This window comes from Schistocerca gregaria, chromosome 5 (assembly GCF_023897955.1).
Source record: "Schistocerca gregaria isolate iqSchGreg1 chromosome 5, iqSchGreg1.2, whole genome shotgun sequence".
Taxonomy (NCBI): domain Eukaryota; kingdom Metazoa; phylum Arthropoda; class Insecta; order Orthoptera; family Acrididae; genus Schistocerca; species Schistocerca gregaria.
In genome coordinates, this window is record NC_064924.1 from 484,606,606 (window position 1) to 484,623,003 (window position 16,398).

The 16,398-nt window shown below is 46.7% G+C and overlaps 1 protein-coding gene across 1 annotated transcript in view; it reads left to right on the plus strand.

The window, feature by feature from the left end:
- The first annotated feature begins 7,891 nt into the window (after window positions 1–7,891).
- Window positions 7,892–16,398, plus strand: part of LOC126272122 (zinc finger SWIM domain-containing protein 5-like) — a 617,038-nt gene continuing 608,531 nt past the window's right edge. The window contains exon 1 of the mRNA XM_049974722.1: window positions 7,892–8,416. Within this exon, the coding sequence (XP_049830679.1) occupies window positions 7,981–8,416 (436 nt within the window). The 5' untranslated portion in view covers window positions 7,892–7,980. The remainder of the gene's footprint in view (window positions 8,417–16,398) is intronic.

Sequence of the window (16,398 nt, forward strand, 5' to 3'; positions counted from 1 at the left end):
ACGACATCTCTTATACGAAGAAAAAGTTTTCAACTACAGGCTATCGAGAGCTAGAAGATGTGTGGAGTATGCTTTCGGTATCATGACAGCCAAGTGGCGTTTACTGGGAAAATTTATTGGAACAGAACCTGGCTAAGCGGAGAGGATAGTGAAATGTATTTGCTTACTTCACAAAATAATTATTGACCGAGGAGGTGCTGAATTCTTTAACTCCACAAGTTTAGAAGAAGACGCAAGTGCATCAAAAATGGTTCAAATGGCTCTGAGCACTATGGGACTTAACATCTGAGATCATCAGTGTCCTTGAAAGTCCCTTAGAAAAATTAATGCATGACTGTGCTGATAAACTTCTTACATTATTTGATTTTCAAACAGCTGAACAAAACTGAATGTACTCAGACATTACTCTCTTTACTTATTCTGATCAACACTAAACTGACATACAATATTTTTAGCGCAACACAAACTGACTTTCAATAATCCCTACAAAGGAATGGCCGTGACTAACAATAACCTATACCTTTCATGAATCACTTACCTCACAAAACTCTTCGTTACTCCAACTACTGCAATACAGCGAGCGCCAATACTACCAGCTAAATAAAAGATTCTAACTACTGATAGGCATAGTTAGCAAATGAAAGATTTTGATAAAGAACAAACAATGTACACTCCTGGAAATGGAAAAAAGAACACATTGACACCGGTGTGTCAGACCCACCATACTTGCTCCGGACACTGCGAGAGGGCTGTACAAGCAATGATCACACGCACGGCACAGCGGACACACCAGGAACCGCGGTGTTGGCCGTCGAATGGCGCTAGCTGCACGGCATTTGTGCACCGCCGCCGTCAGTGTCAGCCAGTTTGCCGTGGCATACGGAACTCCATCGCAGTCTTTAACACTGGTAGCATGCCGCGACAGCGTGGACGTGAACCGTATGTGCAGTTGACGGACTTTGAGCGAGTGCGTATAGTGGGCATGCGGGAGGCCGGGTGGACGTACCGCCGAATTGCTCAACACGTGGGGCGTGAGGTCTCCACAGTACATCGATGTTGTCGCCAGTGGTCGGCGGAAGGTGCACGTGCCCGTCGACCTGGGACCGGACCGCAGCGACGCACGGATGCACGCCAAGACCGTAGGATCCTACGCAATGCCGTAGGGGACCGCACCGCCACTTCCCAGCAAATTAGGGACACTGTTGCTCCTGGGGTATCGGCGAGGACCATTCGCAACCGTCTCCATGAAGCTGGGCTACGGTCCCGCACACCGTTAGGCCGTCTTCCGCTCACGCCCCAACATCGTGCAGCCCGCCTCCAGTGGTGTCGCGACAGGCGTGAATGGAGGGACGAATGGAGACGTGTCGTCTTCAGCGATGAGAGTCGCTTCTGCCTTGGTGCCCATGATGGTCGTATGCGTGTTTGGCGCCGTGCAGGTGAGCGCCACAGTCAGGACTGCATACGACCGAGGCACACAGGGCCATCACCCGGCATCATGGTGTGGGGAGCGATCTCCTACACTGGCCGTACACCTCTGGTGATCGTCGAGGGGACACTGAATAGTGCACGGTACATCCAAACCGTGATCGAACCCATCGTTCTACCATTCCTAGACCGGCAAGGGAACTTGCTGTTCCAACAGGACAATGCACGTCCGCATGTATCCCATGCCACCCAACGTGCTCTAGAAGGTGTAAGTCAACTACCCTGGCCAGTAAGATCTCCGGATCTGTCCCCCATTGAGCATGTTTGGGACTGGATGAAGCGTCGTCTCACGCGGTCTGGACGTCCAGCACGAACGCTGGTCCAACTGAGGCGCCAGGTGGAAATGGCATGGCAAGCCGTTCCACAGGACTACATCCAGCATCTCTACGATCGTCTCCATGGGAGAATAGCAGCCTGCATTGCTGCGAAAGGTGGATATACACTGTACTAGTGCCGCCATTGTGCATGCTGTGTTGCCTGTGTCTATGTGCCTGTGGTTCTGTCAGTGTGATCATGTGATGTATCTGACCCCAGGAATGTGTCAATAAAGTTTCCCCTTCCTGGGACAATGAATTCACGGTGTTCTTATTTCAATTTCCAGGAGTGTATTTACCTTAACAGCGTTCAAAAGTCATTATATATATATATATATATATATATATATATATATATATATATATATATATATATATATCAGTTCATGACATCCAGTCTTACAAATTTACTGTCTCTGATGGACACACGTCCAGATCATCCGCTCTCAAAACTCCGCCATCTCACTCCCTACATCCACCACTACTGGCGGCTCACCTCCAACAGCGAAACGCTATGCGCTGTTCACATCCAACTGCCCAACACTACAATAGCGAATATTACAACAATGCTAACCAGCCACAGACTGCACACAGCACAGCCAGTGATTTTCATACAGAGCGCTACGTGGTGTTACCAATATAAAAACCTAAACAGCCTACTTACATCCTAGACTTATAACTACCTAAACAGAAATAACCTAAGGACATCATACACATCCATTCCCGAGGCGGGATTCGAACCTGCGACCGTAGCAGCAGCGCGGTTCAGGACTGAAGCGCCTAGAACCGCTCGGCCACATCGGCCGGCGCAAGTGCATCACCACTTCAAGAAAGTGGTTCATTAAGAACTTCAAACAGACCGTCACAACAGGCTCAAAGTATCAGAAAGAAATCAAGTCATACTTCAATGGGATTGGCGCCGTTCCGTGGCAAAACGAACTCATCGAGTAGTATTTTAGCAATTAAAAACTTATTTCTTTTTGACATTTTGATAAAAAAACTTATATGTTAAAACAAATATGATTGAAATTAGCACTGATTTGTAGTAACATATAGTGATTTGAAAGCAAGCATTAAAACTATGCAACATAGTTGCGATATTTACCTTTGACCGATAGTTGACCCCCAACAGATTCTCACAGTTCTCGCTTAGTATCCCGGTTATGGTAGCCTTTAATCCGCTAGTTCCACAAGCAAGGCTCACTCCACACGAGATGAGTTAGAAATTCCTTGTCGATCATCCCGTTCGTGGTGCACCGCCAGACTGCACTGCCGGACTGGAAACAAACATGTTTGGACGGCCAATGCGGCAGTCCGCTCCCGAACGACGCCGTAGGATCGTGCATTAGCCACCTGGTGTTTGTTTCCAATCCGGCTCGTGGAATGGACTGGGTCCTCTGGTGCAACTGAACCGGCCGTTCACTGACAATTGTTAAGTTCGGCTACCTGCAGACCATCTGCAACAACTCATAGCCGCGAGGGATTAGCCGAGCGGTCCAAGGCGCTGCAGTCATAGAAAGTGCGGCTAGTTCCGGCGGAGGTTCGAGTCCTCCCTCGGGCATGGGTGTGTGTTTGTCCTTATGATAATTTAGGTTAAGTAGTGTGTAAGCTTAGGGACTGATGACCTTAGCAGTTAAGTCCCATAAGACTTCACACACATATTTATTTGAACAACTCATAGACTTCGTGTTATGGATAACAATACGCCATGCAACAGGGCCACAATTGTTCGCGACTGGCTTAAAGAACATTCTAGTCAGTTCAAGCGAATGATTTACCCACTCGGATCGCTGGACTCGAATCCCTTCAAACACGTATGGGACATAATCTAGAGGTTGCGAGGTGCCGGGGTGGAGAAGAGTTTGTACCTCTTTAATTTAGACAAATTTTGCATGAGAACGAGACATGCATTCGACCCCTTCCTTGTCTACCAGCTAATTAATTATGCGCACAACGGTAACGGAAGGAAATGATGGTGGACCCTGATAGTTGATAAAATAAGGAGTGTCACTCACAATAACATAATAAAAACTCGTAATCTACTCAAAAAAGAGAACTTTATCATAAAAAACAACAGGAAATGGGATTCTGCCTATATCTACGGAATGATATGCGGATTACATATTACAATAAGATTTATTGCATATCAGAACATAAATGAACATAATTGTCGACAAACACAGTAGGTTAAAGGATAGGGTATACTATTTATTTATTCGTGTCAGAAGCATTTACAATATATGAAATAATGTACAATATTTGCATGTTGTTTGTAGATACATTCAATATTTACTGAAATAACTGTCAGAACAGGTTCTAAAAAGAACCGTTTGTTTAAATGTATCTTGTTTGGACTCATAACTGCTTCTGGAATGCTGATGTTCAGTTCAGTACCTATTTCAGATACCTATGCAGGGGCACCACGTGCAGGAATCAGCTTCACCCCCATAGGGTATACTGAAATATTATGAGAATAAGAGGTGGCTTGAGAACAAGGGGCTCCTACTCCCTGTGATGCAATAGATTGACGATAATGACTGGAGGTCCTAAGGTATTAAATATTAATCTTCCGACTATATAGCAGTATCGCAATTGGTAGTGAGAGCTCAAATGGGATCACCTGAAGAAACAAGCTAAGTGGACTTGTAGCTAAGCGAGCGCGCGTGCTGCTGAGGGATTCAGTATAAAATTGATGTCCTACAATGCCGGTGACGCAAAATACTGTACCAGAACTGAAATCTGCAGCACGTCGTCGGTAGGCAGCGTCCTGATAATGTAGGCGCCGACTTCTGCTGTGCAGCAACTCTGTGTCAACCTCTGGCCGCGAAGGTTGTCCAAGAATTCTAAGTTCTTCCGAAAACGAGCGACCAAGTCGCAAGACCGTCCGACTCCTAAGAAGATCAGATCCCGAATCCACTGCCCGGCAAAGCAAGAGCAAAGCCAACATTGCTCTACTCCCTACTCTCCTCGACAAACCGCGAACCAGCATTCAGTTCTGATTCCAAAATTCTCCCAAACTGTGTCAGAACATCTTTTGCGCCTACAGCGACCGTTCCCTCCAATTTCGGGCAGGGCTTTGTGACATCAACTAACCTCAGTTTAAGTTCACCAACCATGTCTCTGGTATTGATCTGAGGGCACTTAACTTGCCGTTTGACCGGCTTTGAAAACAACCTGCCTAGACCACCGGCCAACCGGTGCCAGACAGTCGCACTCAGCACGGCACAGTTTTCAAGTTTTCTCCGAATCAAGAGGACAAAAAAAAATGGTTCAAATAGCTCTGAGCACTATGGGATCTAATATCTGAGGTCATCAGCCCCCCCTTTTTTTATTTTTTTTAAATCTCATTTTGGTCGCTATTGTTCGTTGCATCTGCTCGGGGCGGACGTCGTAAGACATCCATTTATGTTCCTTGTTGATCGATTGACTCAGTTTTTTTTTTTTTATTGCAGAGGGCACGTAACCCTCTGACCGAACACGCTGAGCTACCGTGCCGGCACATTTCTTTTTTTTTTTTAGGCGGTGGTCATCAGTCCCCTAGAACTTAGAACTACTTAAACCTAACTAACCTAAGGACATCACACACATCCATGCCCGAGGCAGGATTCGAACCTGCGACCGTAGCGGTCGTGCGGTTCCAGACTGTAGCGCCTAGACCCGCTCGGCCACTCCGGCCGGCTAATCAAGAGGACAATGCAGTCAGATGGTGCCAGGAATCTTCGTACCGGACGCTCTGGAATGGTAAACACATGAACTGCGCCGACATTCAGACGTCCCGCATGTCGTTTCGCCCTGCATACAATAGGCGAAACTCGACAGACGTTAGTCGTTCTTCCAGGAGCTTAAGCCTATTGTACGAACCGCGCAGAATACAGGGAAGTGCAGCCCCCAACCGGAAATGCCGTGTGCTGCGTCCTCCGATGCCACCCAGGGAAGTAAAACAACATGTTTAGGAATCGAGTGAAAGTTTTTTTTGCTCTCAGTACAAATAGTCTCATTACAATAACCTTATTCGGTCTGTTACTACCGTGCAATGACATAAAACATTAATGGAATTGACGAAAATGAGAGGCGATATGCAAAAGAGGGCAGTTTGTGCATGAAATATTGCACCGGCACCACTTTCGCAAGTATGGACTGCTATAGATGCAGCATGACTCAATATTTATGCAGGGAACTTCCAACGACTTGAGTCCATGCCACGTCCGATCGGTTCACTACACCGCTCAAAAGGAGGTCCGACACGATATTAGGAGGTATCCAATAACTTTGTCGCCGGCCGCTGTGGCCGAGCGGTTCTAGGCTCTGCATTCCATCGCCATCGTTTTTCGGGAACAAATCTCTTGAAATTCGAATCGGGCGTAGATACTAGAAAACAAACACTTTCGGAAACCACCCAGGATCTGCTCCGAACGCTTCCCCCAGTGGAATCGATACGAACAGATCTAAACTACACAGCGCTTGCAAGATACTCGCGAAATCTTCAATCATTCTGTCGTGTTATTCAAGAGACATGCAACTCGTGAGAGATTCCCAATCGACTTCATCGGCAAATTAATATTTTCTTTTAATTTAAACAACTCGCTTAGAGCCGGCCGCAGTGACCGAGCGGTTCTAGGCGCTACAGTCTGGAACCGCGCGACCGCGGATAATTATTCAAGTCCAGTAGGCGCGGCTCTCAGCCATTCTGCCAAGTCAACAACAATCTTAACCTTCATATAGAAATTTCATTAGGGAATCCTATCCTTGAGAGGTAATTCACATTCCGAAAAGAACCAGGACACAACTTGTTCAATTCATAACCAAAAGTGCTATTGTGATTCCTCAGAATTTTTGCAAAATAAATAATAATTTTCGTTAGTTTCATGTTTTTCTTACACTAACTTGCACTACTCCAGTACCCAAGTATCCCCCTAGTTAAGTAAGAAATTTTGTGAATTTTTGTGTCATTTCCTTACAGCGGACGACTCCAGAAGGTATTTATTGCTGAACGTTTATCAGGCATTTCTCTATAGAACGTTAGGAGCGTCTGTCTGACTTCTGTAGTAGTGTCGGGGGGTGGAAATTGCATCTCGCAGGAGCCACAGGGTAAAGGGTACATCTCAGGTTAATCCGTTGCGCAGAATGACAGAATGGCATCCACTCGCTCACACAGTGTACACTCAAATGAGTCAAAAGAGCCGGCAGGTGTGGTCGAGCGGTTCTAGGCGCTACAGTCTGGAACCGCGCGACCGCTACGGTCGCAGGTTCGAATCCTACCTCGGACATGGATGTGTGTGATGTCCTTAGGTTAGTTAGGTTTTAAGCAATTCTAAGTTATAGGGGATTGATGACCTCAGATGTTAAGTCCCATAGTGCTCAGAGTAATTTGAACCAAAGACAGTAGGGGTGTGAGGTACGCACTGCTGCCTGCTAAGTTCTGGCAGCGCCTGTAGAGGCGCGAGAGGGAAAAAAAAAAGAGCTAGGGACGGGGCTGCGATCGGCGGGCGTCTAGCGGCGCTATTGATCTCTTCGGCGCGGCGCGGCCGGCGCGCGGCCCAGTCGCTCTAATGTCATTTCATGCAGCACGCTGGATGGAGGCGCTCCCCTCCACCGCGCCTACCCCCTACCTTTAAGAGAGGGGCAGCAGGAGCAAGACTGCCAAAATCCGGCGGCCGCGGCCCCTCCAGGCCCGCCGCCTCTGCCCTCTCTGCCCGCTCGCCGTAGGCTGCTAATTACGCGTCTGGGGAAACGATTATTTGGGAGCAACAAAAACGGGGAGGAATATCGGTAGCCGGGCGAGAGTCCCGAGGCACACATTTTCAGCGCAGGGGGGGGGAGGGGGAGGTAGGGCGCTCTCGTTCCCCTCCTGCGCCTTTCCCACCGGCCCCTCTGTCGGCGCCACCTCCGCCGCCGCCGCCGCCGCACCTTGCCTCTCCCACTCGCCATGTGCGCTGAATATAAACAAATATGCTGAGTCAGGGGCCCGCGTCAGCTGTGCCGCGGCCCGGAACCGCGCGCGGCGGCGCATGCGCGGCGGCCGGCCCCCACCACCGGCCGGCGCCGTCCCCGGCGGCTTTAACGCGCCTCCCCTACCCGGCAGACGCGAGAGGAGGGAGCGCGGGCGCGCTGGAGAGAGCCAGCGGCGCGTGGCGCGTGCGAACCCAGCAGAGCCGAGCGCGAGCGCGAGCGCCGCAGTGGCATGTCGGGCGTCAAGAGGCTGTGTTGCGCGCGCGTCGGCGGCGCGGGGCCAGCCCTGCACCAGCACCCGCTGCTCATGCTGTCGGCCGCCGACGGCCACGGCCACGTGCCCTTCTTCCTAGGGGCGGGCGCCACCGCCGCCGGCTGCGCCCACGGCCGCGGCGCCACCCCCGACACCTTGCTCGACATCACGGCCAAGATCGTCGCCGAGAACATCCCCTTCCAGCGCATCGAGGAGCGCTACAACCGCATCCCGGAGCCGGTGCAGCGCCGCATCATCTTCTGGTCGTTCCCGCGAGACGAGCGCGACATCTGCATGTACTCCTCCCTGTCCCGTGTGCCCCCTGTGAACTCGAGTGGTGAACACCAAAACCTGTCGTTCTATAAAGGATTAAAGCTCCTCGAGTCCGGCTGCGTCGACAACGTCCTTCAAGTCGGTGAGTACGCAGTGCTGCCGCCTGCTTTTGTTTACACGCCGCCCTGTGACGTAGCGAGCTCGCGTATCAGTTGGCGTCACAGCTCTCGTATCGTGCGACCGGCTCGGTTCGGCGACGGACGTCAGCAGCCATCTGTTCACTCATACAAACGTGCCGTTTAACTCAAATGAATCACTGGAACCAGTCATACTTTATAATTAGAGGCGTATCCGCCTTCGTAATACCGTTATGTGCCTCACGCGGCACTCCAGCAAGCCGATAGCTCCAGAAATCACTACATCGTCAGTTACAATCTGGAGTGTAACACTTCGTAAAACTTCCAATCGAAGGCACAAATGATATCACTAGAAGGAGTGACAATGGAAGACTCGGAAATTTCTTTCGAAAGATTTTGCAAACAATTTCACAGCCTTCGAATTTGATATTACCTCCTCTACCCCACCATTTAAATCACTACGGACAGAAACGCTGAAATACTTGAAGGCTTGCTGATTTCAATGATTGGTAAAAGCAGATTTCAAAACTTTTATCAAACTACTAGTGAATATCCCATCGTTTAAAGACCTAGCGGTCAACACTTCGAAGCGATATTAATTGGGATCGAAACGTAATACCAGTAGCAGAGAAACTGAAACCTCGTGGAGGAGTGCATGCATCCTTAAGGTCGCTACGTACAAGAGGCCGATATGGTCTACTTCGGGGTATTGCTCCATTGTTTGGCGTCTTTATCAAGTAGGCCTACAGCTTACGTCGATAACATTCAGAGACGCGCTGCTAGGATCGTATCGATATAATTAATACGATAGTTTGCTTTAGGAGCCAAGATAACATTGTTCGCCGGTATCCCTGTTGAGTGACTTGAGCAGGAACGAATGCAAACTGAGGCGATTTTTCTGTAGCCTCTACCCTATGTCTCCTATGGAGATCACCAAAATAAGGGAGATCATAAACACTATCATTTCCTCCGACTGCGTAAGTCGAGAGAATAGGGCATGTAAAAGCTGCTTATAGTATATTAGTACGATGTTCCCTGCACTTTGCACTGTGCAGTGACGTACCAGAAACACTCGTATATATCTAAGGGTCAATCAAAAAATTGCCGTTTGATTATGTTGCTGTAGCGTATATGCAACCCAGTGCAACGCCGATGCAAATGTGATTTCCCTGAATCGCTTAAGGCAAACGCCGGGATGGTTCCTTCCAAGGAGCACGGCCGCTTTCTTCTCCATCCTTCTCTAGCCCGAGCTTGTGTTCCTTCTCTAATGACTTCGTTGTCAACGGGACGTTTTGCGCTAATCTTCTCCTCCTCCGAAGCAGATATACAAGGAGATATATAGGCAAGAAATTAGTGTGGTCTTCGAACAGAAACGTTGTAAATGTGTCGACATAGCTTTCCAACGTAATCATGTTTTCATTTCTGAATTTATGGAAAAATGCAGAAAAACTACGAGAACTGTAATTTCTGATGTAATCTATTGCGAGTTACGTGCTATAAAAGAGTGAGGTTCGTGTCCGGGAGAAGTGGGGTTCAAGCTTCCATTCTACGACAGAGATTAAAGGTTTCCTGAAACAGAGTGGTTTCTGTGAAAGGCCGTTTACGCTTCAACTGAGGTTTCCTATGGTTTCCTAAAACACTTAAGGCGAACAACAGAATAGTTCCTGCGAAAGGCAGTTTAGTCGTCAACTCTTGCTGGACATCTAACTGGTCACGTTATGGATGTGGCCTACAAATGAAAACCACCTTTTAATTAACTGAAACTCTTGGATATCTGCATCTACATACGCCGGAAATAAATTTTATGGCATCGTTCAGCTTGAAATTTCACGGAAAACGCTCTTTACATACATATTATCCTCCGTCGGCAACTGTTAAGGTTAGCATATAGCCCTACCGTCTACATTCAATTCGCCCAAAACGATTGCACGAAACGCTACAAACTAAAAGGATAAAAAAGTTGTGAAGTATTCGTTGACGCACACAAGTGTTGTCGCGTACAAATCTACAAGAAGTCTGTCGCTTCCGTTACTGTAGTCAATTTCCTCAAAGTGGTTATTATATTCGAAAGCCACGAGTAACTAAAGAGGTGATTTAGACGTAGCCATATCTGAAGCAACGCCGCGCACACGCACAAGGTCGTACGTAGTGTAGCTTACAGAGACCTTGATTAACTGTCCTCCCTCCCCCCACCTACTCCACCAAACTGAGGGAAAAAAATAGATAGTGCAAGCACGTTTACCCACACATCTAAAGAAGCAGTCAGCTGATGACGTGGGGTATAGCTCCGGAACCCTAGATTCTATAACTAGTAATCAAGTATAATTGGCTACTGCAATTCATTCCTTTTTTCAAATTTTTCTCGGTCTGTATCGGTCTACGCTGCATTTATTCCTAGTTATTTCATTCCTGATACTCGTAATCACAAAATGCTGTATGGGTGAAACGCCTTAGCTGGCTCTAGTCGTTGCGGTATTGAATCCAAGCGAAGAGATCTGCTGTTATTGAGTCGCTTCCATAGCAGATCATTCGGTTAAGGCACTCACTGAAACGGAAGTCCTCGACTAACAAGGAAGCTGACTAAGTGCCGCAGTTTCTGAAGTAACGCTACGATGTTAGATATCATCATCTGTGAATATTAACGAATTTGAGAACATGATTCAACATCCATTGCAGACTCGCGCTGTACTACACTTTTGTGAAGTTATTTACGTCATCTCGCAGTGCAAACTTGCATATAGTCGTTGTAGATAACACGAATCCGAAATCTTGCAGAAACTTGCTCCGAAAGGCGAGAAAGATTTCAATCAAACATTTTTGCATGTATCATTTTTCACAGCTGTCTACACGTAACTATGATCTGCTCACAGTAGTTCCTAAATCTGCGTATAATTTTGGAGGTTTGATCCGCCTTTCGCGAAAAAAAATTTCATTTTATTTTGGTCCAAGCATGTGGTTGCTGATGACGCCACAGAAGTGGCGAAACTTACTTGAGTGAGATGGAAATAAAAGGCTTTTGCATCAGGTGGATCTCACCTAAGGGAAAAAATGGTAGAAGTTGTATTGGAAAGGCAGTGAGCAATATAAGCCGTATACTATTTCAGTACAGTCGCAGAATTCCTCCAGCCATTATAAACAAAACACTGTTTCTCAGACGCGACAAGACAATGCTGTGCCGTGTCTAGGAAGGTAGCAAGGCTGTGCAGGAAACGGCGGATTACACAGATATCTATCTCATTTTACCTTGTGGTTCCATAAGGGGTGGCCGCGTCCTTGTTTCATTCTCCGTCTTGGTTCCCATCTCGCCTAGCAAGTGGAATTACGAGTACTTCACGTCGCTTGCGAGAAAGATGCCAATCTCGCGAGCTTACAGTTTATCCATTTCAAGGACGGTTAAATTCCATGTCGACCTGCTCTTTATAATTTGTTGTTCAAAGCGAGAGAGCTGGCACAGTAGATAAGAGAGCAACCTAGCAATTGGGACTTCGTTGGTTTAAATCTTTATCTTTCCATCGAGATTTACGCTTTCCATGGTTTCAGTTAATTACTGAAGACGAATGCTAGGAGGATTACTTGGAAAGGGACAAAACTGATGTCCTTCGCGGGCCGGGGTGGCCTAGCGGTTCTAGGGGCTACAGTCTGGAACCTTGCGGCCGCTACGGTCGCAGGTTCGGATCCTGCCTCGGGCATGGATGTGTGTGATGTCCTTAGGTTAGTTAGGTTTAAGTAGTTCCAAGTTCTAGGGGACTGATGACCTTAGAAATGAAGTCTCATAGTGCTCAGAGCCATTTGAACCATTTTTGATGTCCTTCGCCAATCTGATCTTGTGTCCCGTCTTTAATGATCTTGATTGCATCTTATACCCGATTTTTCTTTCCCATCTTCAGTATTTGTCGATACATTACTGAAGGTTCAAATGGCTCTGAGCACTATGGGACTTAACTTCTGAGGTCATCAGTCCCCTAGAACTTAGAACTACTTAAACCAAACTAAGCTAAGGACATCACAAACATCGATGCCCGAGGCAGGATTGGAACCTGCGACCGTAGCGGTCGCGCGGTTCCTGACTGTAGCGCCTAGAACCGCTCGGCCACACCGACCGGCCATTACTGAAGGATTTTGTTGCTCTACAGTCCGGAATTCACCATTATCACAAATAAAATATATAAATTACGGACATGTTCGGTGAATTTCATCGACGAAATCGAGTCGTGGCGTCGTCCTGTCGCAACGTTTCGGCGGCTTTCCTACTCGCTATCTTCAGGTGAAATTCACCTGGAGCTGACGGATATGAAGCTCGCCGGAACGTTGTGACAACACGACGCCACGATTAGGCTGCAAAGTCTACGAGTTTTCTTTTACAAATTTAACCCTGCAATTCCAAATTCTGCTTGGTTTGAGGAACGGAAAAAAGCCCGTCTTGAGAGAATAAAACTAATATGGACACAAAGAAAATTAAACCAAAACTCTGAATCGGTCCGTTTTGGTATATATCAAGTGTTTTGGCTTAAACATTATACATAATAATTACAATAAAAAATGTCATCAATCAGAAGATTGGTTTGCACACCATAGTGCTTTAACAGGTATGATCCTTCTATAGGATGCACTTCTTCTCTCACGACGTGTGAACTGACATTCCCTGCCAGTTCTGAGAGACCTAGAGTTCAACGTGGACTCCGAACCAAGATGTAACTTTGCTATTTTTCTCACATGCAATTCGCATCCAGAGATAGGACAAGTGATAAGTAAGAGAAAATAATCTCAGGATTGACGGCTTTGGATTCGTTGTCTGGTACTTTACCATTTACCCACCAAAATGGAACTATTGCGCGTAGTTATCACAACGGTCCCATAACTCGTACAGTATACGACAGCAACTCTTCAGAACTACATGCTCCGTAAATGACGAACCATATACTACATTAAGTATGAACTGTTCTGCGTTATGCACAACACTTGGTTCAAATGGCTCGGAGCACTATTGGACTTAACATCTGAGGTCATCAGTCCCCTAAAACTTAGAACTACTTAAACCTAACTAACCTAAGAACATCACACACATCCATGCCCGAGGCACGATTCGAACGTGCGACCTTAGCGATCGCGCGGTTCCAGACTGAAGCGCCTAGAACCGCGCGGCCACCAGCGGCCGGCCAAGCTTCTAGGGATTAGTTGTTGATTCGAACACGAAACGACGATTACTGTGGTCAAAAGAAGCCTAACAAGTACTTTTTTTGTATTTTATATTGCACGAGCCGTTTAATTATAAAAGTGTATAAGATTTGTCTGCCGCTGTTAGCGTAGTTAAGTTACAATGAAATGAACACCCTTAGCTGCTTACAGGCGTTGACATACGTCAACGGGGACAGATGAAAATGTGTGCCCCGACCGGGACTCGAAGCCGGGATCTCCCGCTTACATGGCAGACGCTCTATCCATCTGAGCCACCGAGGACACAGAGGCTAGCGCGACTGCAGGGCTTCATCTCTGGCACGCCTCCCGCGAAAACTCACATTCTCAACGTATTGTGCCACACTACATTCGTAGTGCCCCCGCTCATTATACTCATTACTCGCGGCGCGTTGCCGATTCCCGTAACAGTTCGGGCACTGTTTGTGCATTCGCACTGAAGAAGAAGATGGCCAAGTAGCCGGTGAGCCATATTTACTAAGATGGTATCTGTTCTTTCGCACATCTGTTCTTAGTATATAACGTAGTTAAGTCTAAGAGAGCACCAGCCAACTTTTCATCATCTTTCCGTTAGTAGCTGCAGGGGCGCAATGAATACGAGAATGTGTGCGCCACGTGTACAGCTAATACGACACAGCTGTGTATCATCTTTGGCCATCTGCCCCCACTCCAGTGTCAACATTTGTGAAGTTTCCACATGTGAAGCACAGCATTTGTACCCAGTCTACTGCAGTATGTCAGTCTACATTTGAGAATGTAAGTAAATGGTTCATGAGTAATATAAACAATCCAGACAAGCTCTAGACGGTACATATCGACTAACGTACCACGTTCTTTGGTTTAGGGATTATTTATTTCAACTGCAGGATTAGAGCGCTTCGTTCCTCTGAGAGATAACTGACAGTTTGTGCAGGCAACTGACTAAGGGTCAGACTGCAATCTCAAGGTTTGGGCTTCAGTCGGTCTTACGAATTTTCTGTCACTTACCGCGTCTTTCACTTATGGCAGTGGTTTATGTCCTCGTCCTAAAAACATTTTTAAAACCATTAAGGTCCGGTAAACGGTATATTAAGCCATTAACACCATATCGGCAGTGCAAGTAATCGGTTTACGTTTTTCATTTACAGCACCTTTAAACTTTTTCACATTTGTTTCTTGTCCGTTCTTTATTTCTAGTCTTCAAACAAACCAGATGAGACCAAGCGAGCTCGAACTCCAATTTCTACATCTACATCTACATGACCACTCTGAAATTCACATTTAAGTGCTTGGCAGAGGGTTCATCGAACCACAATCATACTATCTCTCTACTATTCCACTCCCGAACAGCGAGCGGGAAAAACGAACACCTAAACCTTTCTGTTCGAGCTCTGAATTCTCTTATTTTATTTTGATGATCATTCCTACCTATGTAGGTTGGGCTCAACAAAATATTTTCGCATTCGGAAGAGAAAGTTGGTGACTGAAATTTCGTAAAAAGGTCTCGCCGCGACGAAAAACGTCTATGCTGTAATGACTTCCATCCCAACTCGTGTATCATATCCGCCACACTCTCTCCCCTATAACGTGATAATACAAAACGAGCTGCCCTTTTTTGCACCCTTTCGATGTCCTCCGTCAATCCCACCTGGTAAGGATCCCACACCGCGCAGCAATATTCTAACAGAGGACGAACGAGTGTAGTGTAAGCTGTCTCTTTAGTGGACTTGTTGCATCTTCTAAGTGTCCTGCCAATGAAACGCAACCTTTGGCTCGCCTTCCCGACGATATTATCTATGTGGTCCTTCCAACTGAAGTTGTTCGTAATTTTAACACCCAGGTACTTAGTTGAATTGACAGCCTTGAGAATTGTACTATTTATCGAGTAATCGAATTCCAACGGATTTCTTTTGGAACTCATGTGGATCATCTCACACTTTTCGTTATTTAGCGTCAACTGCCACCTGACACACCATACAGCAATCTTTTCTAAATCGCTTTGCAGCTGATACTCGTCTTCGTATGACCTTACTAGACGGTAAATTACAGCATCATCTGCGAACAGTCTAAGAGAACTGCTCAGATTGTCAGGCAGGTCATTTATATAGATCAGGAACAGCAGAGGTCCCAGGACGCTTCCCTGGAGAACACCTGATATCACTTCAGTTTTACTCGATGATTTGCCGTCTATTACTACGAACTGCGACCTTCCTGACAGGAAATCACGAATCCAGTCGCACAACTGAGACGATACCCCATAGGCCCGCAGCTTGATTAGAAGTCGCTTGTGAGGAACGGTGTCAAAAGCTTTCCGGAAATCTAGAAATACGGAATCAACTTGAGATCCCCTGTCGATAGCGCCCATTACTTCGTGCGAATATATGTGGAATCAGAAGAACAAAGATGGAATCCACGAGGAATTCTCCAGGACCCTCTCTGCTCCCCCCCCCCTTCTCCCATCTTTTTCTAAGTACCCAAAAGAGGCATGAAAAATCTAAACCAGTCAGTGTTTGAACCATTGCTACCAACCGTGAGTGCACTTTTACACGACTTTCTTGCTCTTTCGTTCACAGTGAAAATAGCTTCCACTTTCTGTTTGTTTTCGTGTGCAGCTCTTCGAAAATATCCGGGATAGAACAATAAAAGAATGTACTTTTGAATTTTCAACTATGACTGAAAATTAACGATTTTACAACTATATTAGAGTTCCAACGAGACGCCCATGTAAGTTACACTGATATATAACGGATAATATCTGAAGAATGTCTGGTACGTGTCCTACCTGGAAACTTTGCAATAACCGCAGAACAGATAG